The 19,424-nt window shown below is 45.9% G+C and overlaps 1 protein-coding gene across 1 annotated transcript in view; it reads left to right on the top strand.

The window, feature by feature from the left end:
- The first annotated feature begins 755 nt into the window (after positions 1-755).
- The window catches only part of LOC139275723 (uncharacterized), a 78,794-nt gene continuing 60,125 nt past the window's right edge, over positions 756-19,424 (top strand). The window contains exon 1 of the mRNA XM_070892906.1: positions 756-833. Coding sequence (XP_070749007.1) covers positions 805-833 — 29 coding nt within the window. The 5' untranslated portion in view covers positions 756-804. The remainder of the gene's footprint in view (positions 834-19,424) is intronic.

Raw genomic sequence — 19,424 nt, 5'->3', positions numbered from 1 at the left:
CAATATTGACAGTTCTCCTTAAAGATTTATTAACTTCAGCAAATTCACAGCAAGATATGCCCAATCAAGAATAGAGGTTTCAGAAATTAAATTAGCTTCTTTCTGTGGTGTGAGAAGGACCTTTGCCCACTTTGTCCAATAAACATTCTGAAATGCTTCACAAACTCTTAGTGGTGCCAATATCATCTTAATCTGCAATTTTAAATTCATCAAATTAAGAAAACTCAGATTGGTAGAAATCTCACTGTCATATTTACAATAATGAATTATTTCTTCTAATTTGCACATTTATGTATTATTAATTTAAAAAAATGCTGAGAATCTGAAACAGAAAATGCTGATAATACTCAGCATTTACTTGGTACTTGTAAGGAGAAAAGAGAAGAAAAGAAAAGTTGAAGCACCAAGGGTTACTTTCCCAACCAGAAATCTCCTTTCTGTCCGCATATTCTGACTGATCAGCGTATTCCCAGTGTTTAATGATCTTGTTTCAACACTATGTTCTCACTTGAAAAAAATTTGAAAGAACAGTTTGAAGTATGAGAAAAGATGTATTATGGATTCACTTCAGAGCAGACACCAAACTGTCCCAAATAATAGCGTCCTCGAGTTACAGCCGTTCCAAACTGGCAGATGAGAGGAAATGATGCTGTTATCTTACTTAAACATATAACGCATTTTTTCCCCCAGACACGTCTCTGACTTCCGTCTAACGAATGCTGGTAGTTGCTGCCGGTGCACTTTGTGAGGCTCAGTGTTCAGCTGCAGCCTTGTGTTGCTCGACACACCCGACTGAAAGGCGTTATGGGCAACTGCTGCAAGAAAACAGACAAGTAAGTACAATAAGTGTCAACAACAAAAGCTAAAAGCTCATTAGATACAGGTATCTTGTTTGTATTTTTTAAATGAAATTTTGATTGTATGTTTCATCCCTTTGATACTTGGAGCAATGTTTTTTAAAATATGAACCTAATAAGAAAACATCAGTGCTGCCCCACAGTTGATGCTGATTGATCGGCGCAGAACGGATTCTTAAAACATGAGCACGAATAATGCTTTGAAAAGTTGCTCTGAAGAGGCGGTGCCTTCACTGACAGAGAGGGAGAACAGCTGGGTTTTAAAATTTGCCCATGGACAATGGGTTATCCTGGTACCGAACAGCAACCTGCAGGCACCACTCCCCTGTTAATCTTGTTCCTGATGCCACTCCAATCAAAGGCTATTGGAGGTTGGAAACCTGAGATTCCTACAGCTCAAAGGCAGGGGATTTGGCTCCCTGCGTGTAGTTATAAGTGAAAACGGAATGGCAATTCGAGTGCTCCATGTAAGTGTAGATCTCTGATGCCACTGGGCTGAGGTTGGATTCCTAAGCGTGCCATTGACAGGAGTATTACACATCTGGCTTCGATGACAGCCCTTCAGAAAACAGCACTTTAAGCTTCATCTACCTTGCAGACAGATTGGTCAACACAGTCGTATCGTTTTTATTGACCATCTTCCAATTATAAATGGCCGAAAAAAATGCCATTAAAGAATATAGCACTTGCCCTAAAATTCTTTGGGATGCAATACAGATGTGGTTATGCCAGGCTTGTACCCGATGGGTGCCCTCCAGCATTGATCCTGCTGGAACTTGCGGAGTCAGTGAGAGGGCGCTCAATTTGTGTGGGACAGGTGAGCTCTAGCACTATTTTCCCTTGGAAACTAGGCTGGCAATCCAACTTGGAGAGAGCTCCCTTGTGGCACCGGCAAGATCACCCGCACCCGCCCCAGCCCCGAGCACACGGGCTTCTTTAGGGCTCCAGTCAATATTCTCTCTCATTTTCTTTTGTACTGAGCAGGCCACAAACTCTATTGAGCACAACCTTTTTTGTCCATTGGCAAACTTTAAAACAACAACAGCAATCATTTAAAAGCATACACACAGTAATGCCATATTGCCACCCCACCATCTCAAACCATGAGACAGTCAGACCAACTCGTAAAAAAAATGAAATGAGTTGTTTTAATTTTGGTTGATAAATGTCATCAGTGACTTTATTTAATCTAAATAACAGGTCATAGTCTTACAAAAAAACTACATTACACGTGTATCGTGTTAGACGTTACTCCGTCAGGTGTTCCATCAAAGTTAATCCTAACATCTCTGGGTAATTGTATGATTAGGTTATGCTAATATTGGAGATTAGTCGGTACAGTGGTGGGGTAGGATGAAAACAGATGGGTCGGGATTCATCCCATGTTGATGCCAAATTGCTCAGAACAATAGAGGCAATGAAACTAATATACTAGCAACTATTAACGGGTTATGGGGAGCGGGCAGGGAAGTGGACCTGTCCATTGGATTAGCCATGATCGTTTTAAATGGCGGAGGAGGCTCAAGGGGCCTTATGGCCTACTCCTGCTCCTATTACTTATGTTCTTATATTCTTATTAGCAAGATCACATTAATTATCTAAGATTGTCCAGGTCAGCTCCTGTTCCTTTGTAAACATAGAAACATCGAAAATAGGTGCAGCAGTAGGCCATTCGGCCCTTCGAGCCTGCACCATCATTCAATAAGATCATGGCTGATCATTCACCTCAGTACCCCTTTCCTGCTTTCTCTCCATACCCCTTGATCCCTTCAGTCGTAAGGGCCATATCTAACTCCCTCATGAATATATCCAATGAACTGGCATCAACAACTTTCTGCAGTAGGAATTTCCACAGGTTAACAACTCTCTGAGTGAAGATGTTTCTCCTCATCTCAGTCCTAAATGGCTTACCCCTTATCCTTAGACTGTGTCCCCTGGTTTTGGACTTCCCCAACATCGGGAAAATTTTTCCAGCATCTAACCTGTCCAGCCCCGTCAGAATTTTATAAGTTTCTATGAGATCGCCTCTCATCCTTCTAAACTCCAGTGAATACAGGCCCAGTCGATTCAGTCTCTCCTCATATGTCAGTCCTGCCATCCCGGGAATCAGTCTGGTGAACCTTTGCTGCACTCCCTCAATAGCAAGAATGTCCTTCCTCAGGTTAGGAGACCAAAACTGAACATAATATTCCAGGTGAGGCCTCACCAAGGCCCTGTACAACTGCAGTAAGACCTCCCTGCTCTATACTCAAATCCTCTAGCTATGAAGGCCAACATACCATTTTCCTTCTTCACCGCCTGCTGTACCTGCATGCTAACTTTCAATGACTGATGTACCATGACACCCAGGTCTCGTTGCACCTCCCTTTTCCTAATCTGCCACCATTCAGATAATATTCTGCCTTCGTGTTTTTGCCACCAAAGTGGATAACCTCACATTTATCCACATTATACTGCATCTGCCATGCATTTGCCCACTCACCTAACCTGTCCAAGTTAGCCTGCAGCCTCTTAGCATCCTCCTCACAGCTCACACCACCACCCAACTTAGTGTCATCCACAAACTTGGAGATATTACACTCAATTCCTTCATCTAAATCATTAATGTAGATTGTAAATAGCTGGGGTCCCAGCACTGAGCCCTGCGGCATGCCACTAGTCATTGCCTACGATTCTGAAAAGGACCCGTTTATCCCGACTCTCTGCTTCCTGTCTGCCAACCAGTTCTCTATCCACGTCAGTACATTACCCCCAATACCATGTGCTTTAATTTTGCACGCCAATCTCTTGTGTGGGACCTAGTCAAAAGCCTTTTGAAAGTCCAAATTCACCACATCCATTGATTCTCCCTTGTCCATTCTACGAGTTACATCCTCAAAAAATTCCAGAAGATTTGTCAAGCATGATTTCCCTTTCATAAATCCATGCTGACTTGGACCGATCCTGTCACTGCTTTCCAAATGTGCTGCGATTTCATCTTTAATAATTGATTCCAACATTTTCCCCACTACTGATGTCAGGCTAACCGGTCTATAATTACCCGTTTTCTCTCTCCCTCCTTTTTTAAAAAGTGGGTTGACATTAGCTACCCTCCAGTCCATAGGAACTAATCCAGAGTCGATAGACTGTTGAAATATGATCACCAATGCATCCACTATTTCTAGGGCCACTTCCTTAAGTACGCTTGAATGCAAACTATCAGGCCCCGGGGATTTATCTGCCTTCAATCCCATCAATTTCCCTAATATAATTTCCTGCCTAATAAGGATTTCCTTCAGTTCCTCCTTCTCACTAGACCCTCAGTTCCCCTAGTATTTCCGGAAGATTATTTGTATCTTCCTTTGTGAAGACAGAACCAAAGTATTTGTTCAACTGGCCTGTCATTTCTTTGTTCCCCATTATAAATTCACCTGATTCTGACTGCAAGGGACCTACGTTTGTCTTCATTAATCTTTTTCTCTTCGTGTATCTGTAGAAGCTTTTGCAGTCAGTTTTTAAGTTCCCAGTAAGCTTCCTCTCATACTCTATTTTCCCCCTCCTAATTAAACCTTTTGTCCTCCTCTGCTGAATTCTAAATTTCTCCCAGTCCTCAGGTTTGCTGCATTTTCTGGCCAATTTATATGCCTCTTCCTTGGATCTAATACTATCCTTAATTTCCCTTGTTTGCCACAGTTGAGCCACCTTCCCCGTTTTATTTTTACTCCAGACAGAGATGTACAATTGTTGAAGTTCATTATCTTTAAATGTTTCTCATTGCCTATCCGCCGTCAACCCTTTAAGTATCATTTGTCACTCTATTCTAGCCAATTCACGTCTCATACCATCGAAGTTACCTTTCCTTAAGTTCAGGACCCTAGTCTCTGAATTAACAGTGTCACTCTCCATCTTAATAAAGAATTCTACCATATTGTAACAGGACATATCAGGTTAAATTGATTAGCAGTTAAACTAAAGATGGCAATTATGTCAAGGCCTGGAGAAAAGGAACATTGGTTCAATATACATTGTGGGCAAAGTCTCACCCATCCCATGCTGCCTCAGACACGATTTGCCTTTAAGAAAGGACATGCTTATTTGTACTGCAAAAATGGCCAACATGCTCCACCCTTTGTTTCTAATTGGTTCCCTTGGATGATGAGCCACACACTGAAGTTCCACAGGAATGTCTAATTGGAACAGCCCATGCCAAGGTCTCACTGAGTTTGCAAATTGTAACCCGATCTACTTTGATTTCCTGAAGCGACAGAGGGCAGAGTCCCCCAGAAGACAGCAAGGGCCAGCCAAAGTGTCTTACTCCAGTCCAAGTACATCCCTCCCCGGTCAAAGTGCCTTACCCCAGTCCAAATGCATCCCTCCGCCCCCAGCCTCCCCCCCCCCCCCAACAGAGATGGGGCATTGTGTATGGATCGTTAGCAGGTTTATTGTGTATGAAGTGAATAGTGACAGTGCCGTGATTCTGGATATCATCCACTCCAACGATGTCCCTTGTAGGGGATTGGAAGAACGTGAAACGTACCCCCCCCCCCCACCTGTGTGTCTCTCCCCCCCCCCCCACCCGTGTCTCTCTCCCCCCCACCCGTGTCTCTCTACCCCCCCACCCGTGTCTCTCTCCCCCCCCACCCGTGTCTCTCTCTCCCCCCCACCCGTGTCTCTCTCCCTCCCACCCATGTCTCTCTCTTCCCCCCCCACCCGTGTCTCTCTCCACCCCCATCTGTGTCTCTCTCCACCCCCACCCGTGTCTCTCTCCCCTCCCCCACCCGTGTCTCTCTCCCCTCCCCCACCCGTGAACCTCTTCGCCCCACCACCCGTGTCTCTCTCCAGCAACCCCCACCCGTGTCTCTCTCCAACCCCCCCCAACCATGTCTCTCCCCACCACCACCCACCCGTGTCTCTCCCCAACCACCCCCCCCAGCCTTTCTCCCTCCAACCCCCCCAGCCTTTTTCTCCCCACCCCCCAGCCTTTCTCTCCCCACCCCCCAGCCTCTCTTTCCCAACCCCCCCACCCAGCCTCTCTCTCTCTCTCTCTCCATCCCCCCAGCCTCTCTCTCTCCACCCCCCAGCCTCTCTCTCTCCACCCCCCCAGCCTCTCTCTCTCCACGCCCCCCCCCCAGCCTCTCTCTCTCCATCCCCCCCAGCCTCTCTCTCTCCACCCCCCCAGCCTCTCTCTCTCCACCCCATCCCCCCAGCCTCTCTCTCTCCACCCCCCCAGCCTCTCTCTCTCCACCCCATCCCCCCAGCCTCTCTCTCTCCACCCCATCCCCCCAGCCTCTCTCTCTCCACCCCATCCCCCCAGCCTCTCTCTCTCCACCCCCCCTCTTTTCTCCCCTCCCCCTCCCTTACCCCAGCACAAATGCTGCCTCCGCCAGCTGAAGTCCCTTACATCAGCACACGTGCTGCCTCACCCAGCCAAGATCATAGATAAGGCATTGTGTGCGGAATGTTAACTGGTTTATTCGGTATGAAGTGAATAGTGACAGTATCATGACTTTTGGATTTCAACCACCCCAATGATGTCCCTTGTACACACGCACCGAGCTTGCACACACCAAGGGGGTTGGAAGAACGTGATCCGTCTTCCCTGAGTTCCCTCTCTTTCCTCCGATTTCCCACCCACCTCTTCCCCCTCCCCCATCCCCCAAGCTCTCTTTTTCTCCCCGCCAGTTCCCGCTCTCCCCCCCAAGGCTGTCTCTCTCTCTCACCCCCAGGGTCCCTCCCTCTCTCTTTCCCTTCCCCCCCCCCCTTTTCGGCCTCCTGCCACATCTCCAGCCATTCCCCCCATCCCCTCAGCCTCCCGCCACTTCTCCAGCCCCCCCCCCCCCCCGCCTCGGCTGCCCGCCGCTTCTCTCCCCGCCGCCCCTCTTGACACAGTCAGGGATGCATTCGGCGGCTCGGGGCTGGCCTGATGGATTGACGGATCGGCGCTGCGGATGATCGCAGGCTCAGTCTACACAGTGGAGGCTAAGTATTTGAGGCCGGTTCCGGTTCTGGGCTTGGGGGGTGGGGGAACGAAGGGAGGATGCATGCACAGAAAAGGGTTAGTGGAAATTGCGCTGAGGGAGAGGGATGAAGTCGGTGACTTATTGCCCTAACTCTCGCTTATGCGCATGCATCAGGAGATGCATGCACAGAAGCGAGAGTTCAGACAAATCGTCACTCCGTTAAAAAATCCATGCTGGCTCTACTTTATCAATCCATCTGAACCACAGGAGCAGATTTAGTGTCTTATCCCAATAACAAATAGACTGGTGATTGTTGGTGAAAGAAAAACGCTTGATGGAACCAATGACTTGTTCTGTTAAGTTTTCTTCTTATTACACCAGACAATAGCAATATCTTTGTTTCCACTGTTTGTTCGAAGGTGGTGAGAAACTAAAGCTGGAGTTACCGTGCACTCAGTGGAAACATAGACCTGTCCGAGACTCATGCCTCACGCCTTTAGCGCCCACAATTATCTCTTGGGTTATCGCATCACATTTTCATTGAAGTGGACCAAAAACCACATTCCGCACGAGAAAAAGCGCTTGTCGAACTGTGGCCTAATTTAAAATAAAAAAGTGCTTCCCTCCCTCTCCCACCTTGGTATTGTTCACCTTTAATCAGACACTCATTCACATCAACATTTCCAGTTCAGGACCGTCTTCTTGGGTTATACATCGACATCTCACCTTTGTCTTCAATACACTGCGTGAATTGAAACATTAAAAAAAAAGTTTTGCCTGAAGAGGTTCACCAAGACACTCACTGTCTAGAGATCAGGATAAATTACTTCAAAAAAATGTTAACGTAAAATAACTATATTCCAAATAAAAGATAATAAAAATGTAACTATTCACTTTACATGCTGCTGCGCACATTGAGGTCCTCAACTTACTCCGATCGGCTCCCGGGGTGTGTTCCAAAGCGCGGCCGGAGAGTGCCTATCTGTGCGGACCATGCATGGTGCGGCTCCAGGAAACGACGGGTGTGAGCACAGCGCAGGCCTCAGCAACACCAAGCATGCGTCTCAGACCCCGAATCAGAGCTGTCGGACCCCGGCAACATTAAATCACTGTTCCATCAACTCCACCATCCTACCTGCCCCTTCCTGGTTTCTTCCACCGAGTTTGACTTTTTCAAGACTGCACCGTGGCCCTGGGGAGCATGTTCATTCTAACCGGAGAAATCAGCGCTGTGGATAGAGCGGTTGCTGGGGAGCAAAGAATTGTGGGTCTTATGGCTGCCATTATTCAACGGCTGCCCGAGACAATGCTTGCCAGATTCCAGGGCTCTTGCCAAACGCTGTTCCAATTTGCAACAATAAGAATTTGTATCTATAAAGCGCCTTTAACATAGTGAATCATCCCCAGGCACTTCACAGCAATATCATGAGTTAAAAATTTGGCACCGAGCCGCATAATTAGAAATTAGCGCAGGTGACTAAAAGCTTGGTCAAAAAGGTATATTTTAAGGAGCATCTTGAAGGAGTAAAGAGAGGCGGATAGGTTTAGGCAGGGAGTTCCAGAGCTTGGGCCCGAGCTACAGAAGGCATGGTCACCAATGGTTGAGTGATTATAATCAGGGATACTCAAGAGGGCAGAATTAGTGGAAGCGCAGGCATCTCGGGACGGGGCGGCGGGGATGGGGGGGCAGTTGTGGGGCTGGAGGAGATTACAGAGATAGGGAGGTGCAAGGTCATGGAGGGATTTGAAAACAAGGATGAGAATTTTGAAATTGAGGCGTTGCTTAACCGGAAGCCAATGTAGGTCAGCGAGCACAGGGGTGATGGGTGAGCGGGACTTGGTGCGAGTTAGGACAATAGCAAGGAAGTGAACACAATGATTTTAGACAATATGCAAGTATGCAAATTTCAGGTTAATGAAATGAATGACTCATGAAAGCACACCAATTCTTTCATTCCCAAACCACCATGCTTGTTGAAAATGTTGTACTCTCCAGCTTGCTTACTTTTATTTCAAATTAGTTCATAAAATTAAAATTAGATTGCTCATCAAGAATCATCTGATGACTTAGGAGAATAGCAAAGAGAATAAATTATAGACCCATATTATATCTTGTGTGAATTTAAGAATATGAAATTAACTCTAGGGGAAACTAATGCACAAGGAGTGCAATGTTTAACATTTTTTTTCCAGAACTAATGTTGTTGTACTCTATTAAAAATATAACTAAATTACATTTTGAAACCAATTTTAAGAGTACAATGTATCAAAATGCTCTTTAATGTTGTGCTTTCCTCTAATTTTACTTTGTAGCATTCAGCATCGGAAACTCAGAGCAAATTGTTTTTACAGATGTTACACAAAGGAAAATGTTTGTCTGCCATCAGACAAAATTAAATTGTGTATTTTGAAAGCTGGAAAAGTCTTTAGGTACTTAAAATGTTAGCAGAGATAAGTAGTTGATATACAGTTCTCACCAGATTAAGCAGGTTGATGCAGTGATCCAAAGTCATCATCACGTTTCCCCTGTATTTTCTTGATGGTTTTGTCTGTGTACATAGATGGATAATAGCATACCAGGAAACACATATAGAAACAGTGAAACTGTTCAAATATTTTGATCCAAAGTTAGAATATAGCAATTATAACTTGTGTTTTACCCTTATTGATTTCTCTCTTTATGCCTTTGTTTTTCCTGCTCTCTGTTTTTCTTGTTCAGTCTCTATCCAGTGTGCTTCTCTGCCTTGCCCCCTCAAGTTAACCTAATTATATTAATATATTGGTGTACTGTGAGAGACTAAATATTAGATTACACCACAGTATAACATTTTGCATGGAAACATTTTGATTGCATTCATCTTTAATATACCAGGTTCTGCAATTAATCTTTGGTGTCTTATGCTGTCCAGAAACTAGAAAAATAAAACACAAGAGAATAACATCTCAGTAGTACTGTGCCAGAAGATGGTCATAAAGAAAGCTAACTCTACAAATAAATTATCTGTTGTCCTGATTCCACCAACTGCATCTACACATCTCCGCTTTTAAAATGGTTGCTGAGAATCTTTAAGAATATATTCTTACGATGCTTTTACTCTAGAAAAACAACTTGCATTTATATAGCACCTTTAACATAGGGAAATATCCCAAGGCGCTTCACAGGAGCGCAATAAGACAAAAATTGACAACGAGCCAAAGAAGGAAATATTAGGACGGGTGTCTAAAGGCTTGGTCAGCATCAGTGTGAAGCAGTTAGAGGGCTTCAGCAGCCATTTACAAATCAGATGGCAACATTTGTAGTGCAAAATTCTATTATTATCAAGGCTTTCAGTTTTTCTGCAGGTGTTCATAATTACAAAAGGATTCCCATTAAATGTAGACATTCCCTTGGATCTGGAAATACTGTATATACTTAAGGTTAATTTGTGATGTCAGCACATGCATTACATGTTGTATGTGCCATGTTAAAATTACACATATGATATACGTGCATCTTTGGACATAATTTTTGACAGGAAATCCCAGAAGTCATATGTGTAAATTTAGCATGGCACATACAACATGTAATGCATGTGCTGACATCACAAATGGGAAGTTGTGATATGAATCAAATTACAGAACACAACTCAGCTCCCAAATAATCACAAGCAGTTTCTGATTACTTTCAGCAACACCATTGTGTTTGGGCTGCGCAAGTGATAAGTTTGAGTTTAGCAGTGTATTTAAGATATGCTGCAGTGGAGTTGCATTATGCATCATGCTTGCAATTTAGTGCCTTTTCAGTCCCTTGCATGTTTTCTTCAGTTTTAGAGATATTCCAAATATAAATTGGGCCTGAAATCCTGCTGTTGGGTTTCCTGCGGGCGCTGACCAGAAAATAGTTAAAAAGATCCGCATCTATTTTTTCTTGCTGCGCCCTCCAGCGATTCCGGTTGGAGGTCTCCTCTCCCTGCACATCACAGCACGTTCATGTCTTGTGCTACTTATATAGCGCCTTTAACATAGTAAAAGGTCCCAAGGCACTTCACAGCAGTGTAACAAGATAAAACAGATACATTTGATACCAAGCCACAAAAGAAGAAACTAAGGCAGATGACCAATAGCTTGATTTAAAGAGGTAGGTTTTAAGGAGCGTCTTAAAGAAAGAAAGACAGGTAAAGAGGTAGAGTGGTTTAAGGAGGGAGGTCCAGAGCTTAGTGTCCAAATAGCTGAAGGAAGGCACAGCCACCAATGGGTGAGCAGTTATAATGTGGGATGTTCAAGAGAGCAGAATTTCAGGAGTGCAGATATCTTGTGGGGTTGTGAGGCTGAAAAAGATTACAGAGATAGGGAGGGGCAAGGCCATGGAGTGATTTGTAAACAATGATGAGAATTTTGAAATCGAGGTGTTGTTTAACCGGGAGCCAATGTAAGTCAGAAAGCACAGGGGTGATTAGTGATCATGACTTGGTGCAAGTTAAGACACGGGCTGCTGAGTTTTGGCTGACCTCAAGTTTATATAACATAGAATGTGGGAGGCCAGCCAGGAGTGAGTTAGAATAGTCAAGTCTAGAGGTAAAAAAGGCATGAATGAGGGTTTCAGCAACAGAAGAGTTGAGGCAGGAGTGTGGAAAATGCCGTGGATATGTGGCTGGAAACTCATTTCAGGGTCAAATATGACACCTAGGTTGTGAACTGTCTTGTTCACCCTCAAATTGATGCTAAGGAGAGGGACGGAGTCAGTGGTTAGGGAACGCAGTTTATTGCTTGGGCCAAAGATAATGGTCTTCCCGATATTTAATTGGAGAAAATTTCTGCTCCTTAATTACGGGATGTCGGACAAGCAATCTGACAATTTGACAGGGGTCAAGCGAAGTGGTGGAGAGGTAGAGTTGGGTATCGCTGGGTACATGTGGAAACTGACTCCGTGTTTTTGGATGATATCGCCAAGGGGCAGTGTATAGATGAGAATTAAGAGTGGGCCAAGGACAGATCCTTGGGGAACACCAGAGGTAACAATGCGGGAGTGGGAAGAGAAGCCATTGCAGGAGATTTTCTGATTACTATTAGAGAGATAAGAAAGGAACCAGGCGAGTGCAGTCCCACCTAGCTGGATGACAGTGGAGAGGTGTTGGAGGAATGGTCAACTGTGTCAAAGGTTGCAGACAGGCCCAGAAGGACAAGGAGGGATAGTTTACCTTTTTCACATTCACAAAGGATGTCATTTGTGATTTTGATGAGAGCCATTTCGGTAATATGGCAGGGGTGAAAACCAGATTGAAGGGATTCAAACATTGAATTCATGGAAAGGTTTTCCCAGATTTGGGAAGCGACAACGTGTACAAGTACTTTGGACAGGAAAGGGAGGTTGGAGATGGGGCGATAGCCAGCAAGCAAAGTGGGGTCAAGGATTGTTTTTTTTTGAGGAGAGGGGTGATGACAGCAGATTTGAAGGAGAGGGGAACAGTACCTGAGGGGAGAGAATCATTAACAATGTTGGCTAACATGGGAGCCAGAAAAGGAAATTGGGTGGTCAGCAGTTTAGTGGGAATAGGGTCAAGACAGCAGGAAGTGGGTCTCGTGGACAAGATGAGCTTGGGGAGATCAAAGAGAAACTAGAGAAAGATGTGAGTTTAGGGCTAGGGCAGGTGGGAGCCTCAGATGAAGTTTGGCCCTGTGGGCTAGGTGAAAGAAGGAAACTCGCAGAGGCAGCTGATCAGATGGTCCCAATCTTTGAGACAAAGAAGTCCATGAGCTCCTCACACTTGTTGTTGGAGGTGAGTGTGGTAGAGACAGGACAGAGGGGTTTAAGGAGATGGTTAGCAGTAGAGAATAGTAGCTGAGGGTTATTTTTGCAATCTAGAATGATTCTTGGTACAGTGAGCAGTTTTAGTAGACGAGAGTAGGAACCAATAATGTTTTATGTCTTCGAGTCAGATCAGGCAGTGAGTGGCTAAACCAGTTGTCCTCTACATCCGTTCAAGTCTGTGCCCTTTTGACTTGAGGGAACGAAGATGAGGGCTGTACCAGGGGGAATGGCCAGCGTGGGAGGGAGTAATCTTTTTAATAGGGACTAGGGCATCAAAGGTGGTGGTGAGGGTGTGGTTGAGCAGATCAGTGGTTGCAGAAATATAATTGTTAAAAGAGGGTCAATGGTTGAACAGTTTTGAATTGATAAATGCAGTTTGGAGAGAGTTTTTTTCCAGGGGCGGATGCAGATGGAAGTAGGTTTGTATTGGGGAAGGGGGATGTGGGTCAAGAGTGATAAAAGGAAATAGTCAGAGATGGCTTTATCTTTAATTGAGACGGTTGGAATAGCAAGGCCACGAGAGATTGCAAGGTCAATGGGGTGGCCATTAATATGGGTTGAAGAATTTACATAGAGGGAGAGATTAAGGGAGGACAGGAGGGTAATGAACTCAGAGGAGAGAGAGCATGACGAATTGAGATGGAGGTTGAAGCCACCAAGGATGAGAAGTCGCTCGGTGCATAGGCTGAGGGAAGAAAGCAGTGAGGATATATCAGTAATAAAGTTTTTATTATACTTGGGTGGGCAGTAGAGAATGAACATTTTGAATGAGAGTTGAGAGGGATGGAATAAGGTGAGATGGCCAAAAGATGAGAAAGCTGGATGAGTAGGGGGACAGACCAAGGTACGATTTGGTGATGAGAGCTATACTGCCACCACGGCGGTCTGGGCTGGGCAAGTGCTGGAAGATATAGCCGGGAGGGGAGGCTTTGGTTAAAGGTAGTGTGTCATTATCCTCAGCCAAGTTTCCATTAGTGGCATGATGTCGATGCAGTCATCCACGATAAGCTTATGGATGGCAAGGGCCTTGTTTGTAAGTGAACGGACATTCTGCAAGAAGATTTTGAGAGGGTCCATGATGGCCGATCTGCTTCTAGCATACACATGGTCATTGCTTGGTGGGATGAGTTGGACAGGGAGATTTGCAAGGTCAGTCCTCCCTGCGTGAGCTAGGCGGTAAGGTCAGTGAGAGATTAGGATGGGACAGTTGGGGTTGCTGCTTGCAAGGAGACAGTGACGAGTGCCACGATGAGCCCTTCGGAGAATGCCAAGAGAGGCACAGAGAGTAGCTGCAGGCTTATCTAAAAGGGAGTCAAGTCTGGAACGGTGACTTGACTCCCTTTAATAAATGTAAATCTTTATTTTAAAACTGCTTCATTTTTCACCTGCATATTAAGTTGGATTGCTTTGTATTGGGCTGATCTACTTACAGTAAAATTGACCTCAGAGGGATATGCATTTGGCAATTTGCATTTTCATTTATTTGCAAACACATGACACAGTTATGTAAATTGTTGCCATTGAGTTGGAACACATCATTGTGTTACATGCCAATGATGAAAATATTTTGTTTCCTTTCCAGCCTCTCCCAAAAGAAAATGCATTAGTCAAACATTTTCCATTAAAACAATAGCCTTTTAATCCAGTTTAAAGAGAGTGCAGATCTTGCATCAAAATACACAATGGCTGCTGTTAGAATTCAAATACAATACACAAACGTGAAGCAAATGCGCTAAGTTCCGCATGACTAATCCGTGTATTTGTATGAATATAACGATGTGACAGAAGTAACATTCTGCTCTTCTGCTATCAGCCAAATGTGCACAGCAATAGACAGAACCAGCAACGATAAAGGGAATAATATGTAGGAAGTTCAAAATATAAGGAAAGGAAAAAACCTACATTTATACAGCATCTTTCATGACCTCGGGATGTCCCAAAACATTTCAAAGCGAATGAAGTACTTTTAAAGTGTTGTCAGAGTTGTGATGTAGAGAAATGGTTTATAAGACAAACTGGATTAGCATTATTTCTCTGTCTCTGTAATGAAAATGTAACAATTCAATTAAAACTAACAAAATTCCTTTATCTTCTCATTCTCTCTGAGTGGTCTGCACGCTCCAAATTTCCTGCCCTATCCTTCACATTCTCTTAATTATTGTGATCTAGAGGCTTCAACTCAAATCAGCAGCTGCTTCTACTCCTGGCATTACTATATTATTTTACACTTAAGCTTAGCCTTCATTTTACTCTGTCGGAAATAACTGAAAATCACCAAAGATCAACAGTGACGCTGTATTATCTAAACTAAGGTGCATGGTGGAAAGTTTTCAAGGCCATTCTTTATTTAATGTTCAAGTTTTTTAAAAAAACAGTGAAAGGGACTGTTACCCAGGGAGAATTTTAGTATTGATTCATTTCAGACCATTAAAGCTGCAGTTATATGACATGTTTGGCAACGGTTCATGTTGCCCTATGCATTGATGTGCAAAAATCATCATTATCTGGCTTCCACTCTTAGCATGAGTTCTTAGGTGGCTGTACAGTCCAAACCACAGGTTCTGTCACGGGTGGGACAGATAGTCGTTGAAGGAAAGGGTGGGCAGGGAGTTTAGTTTACCGCAAGCTCCTTCCGCTGCCTGCGCTTGATTTCTGCATGCTCTTGGCGACGATACTCGAGGAGCTCAGCGCCCTCCCGAATGCACTTCCTCTACTTAGGGCCGTCTATGGCCAAGGACTCCCAGGTGTCAGTGGGGATGTCGCACTTTATCAGGGAGGCTTTGAGGGTGTCCTTGTAATGTTTCCTCTGCCCGCCTTTGGCTCGTTTGCCGTGGACGAGTTCAGAGTAGAGCGCTTGCTTTGGGTGTCTCGTGTGTGACATGCAAACTACGTGGCCTGCCCAGCGGAGCTGATCAAGTGTGGTCAGTGCTTCAATGCTGGGGATGTTGGCCTGGACGAGGACGCTAATGTTTGTGTGTCTATCCTCCCAGGGAATTTGCAGGATCTTGCGGAGACATCGCTGGTGGTATTTCTCCAGCGACTTGAGGTGTTTACTGTACATGGTCCACGTCTCTGAGCCATACAGGAGGGCGGGTATTACTACGGCCCTGTAGACCATGAGCTTGGTGAAAGTTTTGAGGGACTGATCTTCAAACACTCTTTTCTGCACTGGCGCACTGGAGGCGGTGTTGGATCTCATCATCAATACCTGCTCTTGTTGATAGGAGGCTCCTGAGATAGAGGAAGTGGTTCACATTGTCCAGGGCCATGCCGTGGATCTTGATGTTTGTGTGGTGTATATAGCACTCAAATCACTGACTCCGCACGGTCTGGTATTTTAGTAACTGCTGTGACCTTGGTCCTTTATTGTGTAACTCCAGAGTGCCTTTCAGGTGTGGTGGGCACATTTTATACTCTGTCTTGCAGGTACTTTCATGTCTCCCACCACAGCACTCTCTGTGGCGCACCATTGTACTTATACATTTAATGTACCTGGACAATACATAACATCTCACTCCCCCCCACCCCAGTTCCAAGAGCCATTGCCAGTAACCTCGGCCTTGTTCATCCTGGTTGATTTGTGAGTGTGAGTCCACGACCATCCACTTCCCTCTTCCCCCACATGTGCAAGCATGTGGTATTAGCAGTCCTTACATGGGTGATGAAGTCACAAGTATAACCTCCAACAGAAAGCAGGTATACATGGACAGTACATTTGTATGGTACATAGAAACATAGAAAATAGGTGCAGGAGCCTGCACTGCCATTCAATGAGTTCATGGCTGAACATACAACTTCAGTACCCCATTCCTGCTTTCTCGCCATACCCCTTGATCCTCCTAGTAGTAAGGACTACATCTAACTCCTTCTTGAATATATTTAGTGAATTGGCCTCAACAACTTTCTGTGGTCGAGAATTCCACAGCTTCACCACTCTCTGGGTGAAGAAGTTTCTCCTCATCTCGGTCCTAAATGGCTTACTCCTTATCCTTATCCTTACATATATTGTATGGTACAGATGTTATGTCAAAAGGTTGCAGGTACACTGAACAGTTATTTAATCCCAGCTCACTGGGTGAGGTACGGTGGCGGTATGCTGCCCCTTTTTGCCCGAGGTAATGGGCTGCACTGAGACAGGGTATCGCAACTAGTGCGTTGCCTCTGTACTCGGTAGTCGCCTTAGCGGCTCATCTGCAGCCGCTGAACCATTGCATAAATCACGTAAAATCGAAAATCGCCTTGGTCCGTTAGTCATGGACCCCTTAACCCTTTTACTTGTACCTCGTGGTATTAACTCTTTTCGTAAATCATTCATATCCATCATTTTAAACACAGTACCCATATAGCATCAAAATATTAACTCTTATCCTAAATCACATCATCATACAAATCACATTACTCAATTAGACTCGCTCTTGCCTTACAAAAGTCTCTTTGTGGGGACTGCCACTGGTGTAAGGCCCTTTTAAGGCTCCAGGGTGCATTTCCCTTTTAAGACGCCATCTAGTGGTTCCCACAAGGCTGCCACTGAGCGCCGCCATTTTAGTTGCTCTGCTTGCCTTTGTTCTGCTGAACTCTGCTGCTCATGAGCTCACTGGCATGGCGTTTTAGGAAGAACTAGAAGGGGTAACGAAGGATGAAAGAAGAAAAATGTCCAAGAATGATTGAAACTTGAATCGTGGCAGAAATGGTTCTGTGGATTCAATCAGTCTAGTTCCTGTGGCCTCCGTAACTGCCGTTACTGCTGCCTAATCCGCCGCTCTGGCTCTTGTGCCCATCCGAGTAGCTGTCGCGTTCTCCCGGGTCATACCTGCCACCGCCGTAGTCTCCGCCGCCGCTATAGCCTCCTCTCCTGCCGTTCCAGCCACCGCCGTAGTCTCCGCCGCCGCTATAGCCTCCTCTCCTGCCGTTCCAGCCACCGCTGTAGCCTCCGCCACCGCTGTAGCCTCCTCTCCTGCCGTTCCGGCCGCCGCTGTCCCAGCCTCCACCGTAGCCGCGACTGCTGCCCGACTTTCCGCGTGGGCCCCCCCCGATTTGTCGTCCGTCGATGGATTTCCCGATCAACGCCTGCTCTTCCAGGGTCTGCTCGTCTGTGGAGGCTGAGGCTGCAGGATTACTTGAGGTCAGGAGTTCTGGGCTGTTGTCGTCTGTGTGGGGCTTTAGCCTGCCGATGAATGGCTTCTTTCTCCTCCAGCTCGGTCAGCGCTGCTCTTTGGGAACCCAGGGAACAGCAGTCTGTGGAGGAATGAAGTCTTTCCAGCTCTCACGGACCTTCCCCATCCACCTCCTGCCGAGAAACGTCGGCCCATCACCTACAATGACCCACAAAGATAAACCGTGCGTCTCGCCCCCGTGAGATACCTGCACATCCGCTCTGCCAAGAACAGGTATCAGTTCCTTGGTGTAGGTATGCAGCTTCACCGTGATGGGGACCAGCTTGGGTCATGCAGCTGGGTTGACCCACAGTTTATCAAAAGTTCTCTGACTCATCAACGATGGGCCCGATCCAGTGTCCACTTCGATACTCACTGGTACTCCGTTGATCTTGACTTCCAGAATCACTAGGGCCGAATCATCAGTACACGTATACAGTCCAAACACCGCCTCATCTTCTTCTGCCTACTCATAAGAACATAAGAACATAAGAATTAGGAACAGGAGTAGGCCATCTAGCCCCTCTAGCCTGCTCCGCCATTCAACAAGATCATGGCTGATCTGGCCGTGGACTCAGCTCCACTTACCTGTCCACTCCCCGGAACCCTTAATTCCCTTATTGGTTAAAAATCTACCTATCTGTGACTTGAATACATTCAATGAGCTAGCCTCATCTGCTTCCTTGGGCAGAGAATTCCACAGATTCACAACCCTCTGGGAGAAGAAATTCCTTCTCAACTCGGTTTTAAATTGGCTCCCCCGTATTTTGAGGCTGTGCCCCCTAGTTCTAGTCTCCCCTATCAGTGGAAACAACCTCTCTGCCTCTATCTTGTCTATCCCTTTCATTATTTTAAATGTTTCTATAAGATCACCCCTCATCCTTCTGAACTCCAATGAGTAAAGACCCAGTCTACTCAATCTATCATCATAAGGTAACCCCCTCATCTCTGGAATCAGTCTAGTGAATCGTCTCTGTACCCCCTCCAAAGCCAGTATATCCTTCCTTAAGTAAGATGACCAAAATTGCATGCAGTACTCCAGGTGCGGCCTTACCAATACCCTGTACAGTTACAGCAGGACCTCCCTGCTTTTGTACTCCATCCTGTGGACAGTGCCTGCCGGGTTCGAGACTGTGTGGATCATTTGCTTGGTGCTGCAAGTCGAGGTCATAAATGCCCTGCTGATGGTGATGGCTTGCTTCAGGGTGACTGTGGGTTCAGTGGATAGCAGCTTGTGAAGGAGACCCTCATGGCCACTCCCCATAACAAAGACGTCTCGGAACGCGTCGTCAAGGTGTGTGCCAAAATGTGCTCCTCGCTGGATGGTGGATCCTCTACCATCTCCTCAGCCAGACAGTGAGTCAGATTTCTTTTGCACATACGCTGAGGGTAGCCTTTTGTGTGGCAGGTATTGCACGTATACTCCGCAAACCTGCACCGGTGGGCCCCGTGGCTTCCTCCACAGCGCCAGCATGGTGCTACTTGATTAGTCCCCCTCGGCGGACTCTGAGTTCCAAGACCCCGAGGTCCGTGCTCCCTGCCCTGGGCAGAGCCACGTTCTGCAGTTTTGTCCGTGGCGGGCGCTATCCTGTGGACAGTGTCTGCCGGGTTCGAGACCGTGTGGATCATTTGCTTGGTGCTGCAAGTCGAGGTCATAAATGCCCTGCTGATGGTGATAGCTTGCTTC

This window comes from Pristiophorus japonicus, chromosome 11 (genome assembly GCF_044704955.1).
Source record: "Pristiophorus japonicus isolate sPriJap1 chromosome 11, sPriJap1.hap1, whole genome shotgun sequence".
NCBI lineage: Eukaryota > Metazoa > Chordata > Chondrichthyes > Pristiophoridae > Pristiophorus > Pristiophorus japonicus.
This window is presented reverse-complemented; position numbering and strand designations above follow the sequence as displayed.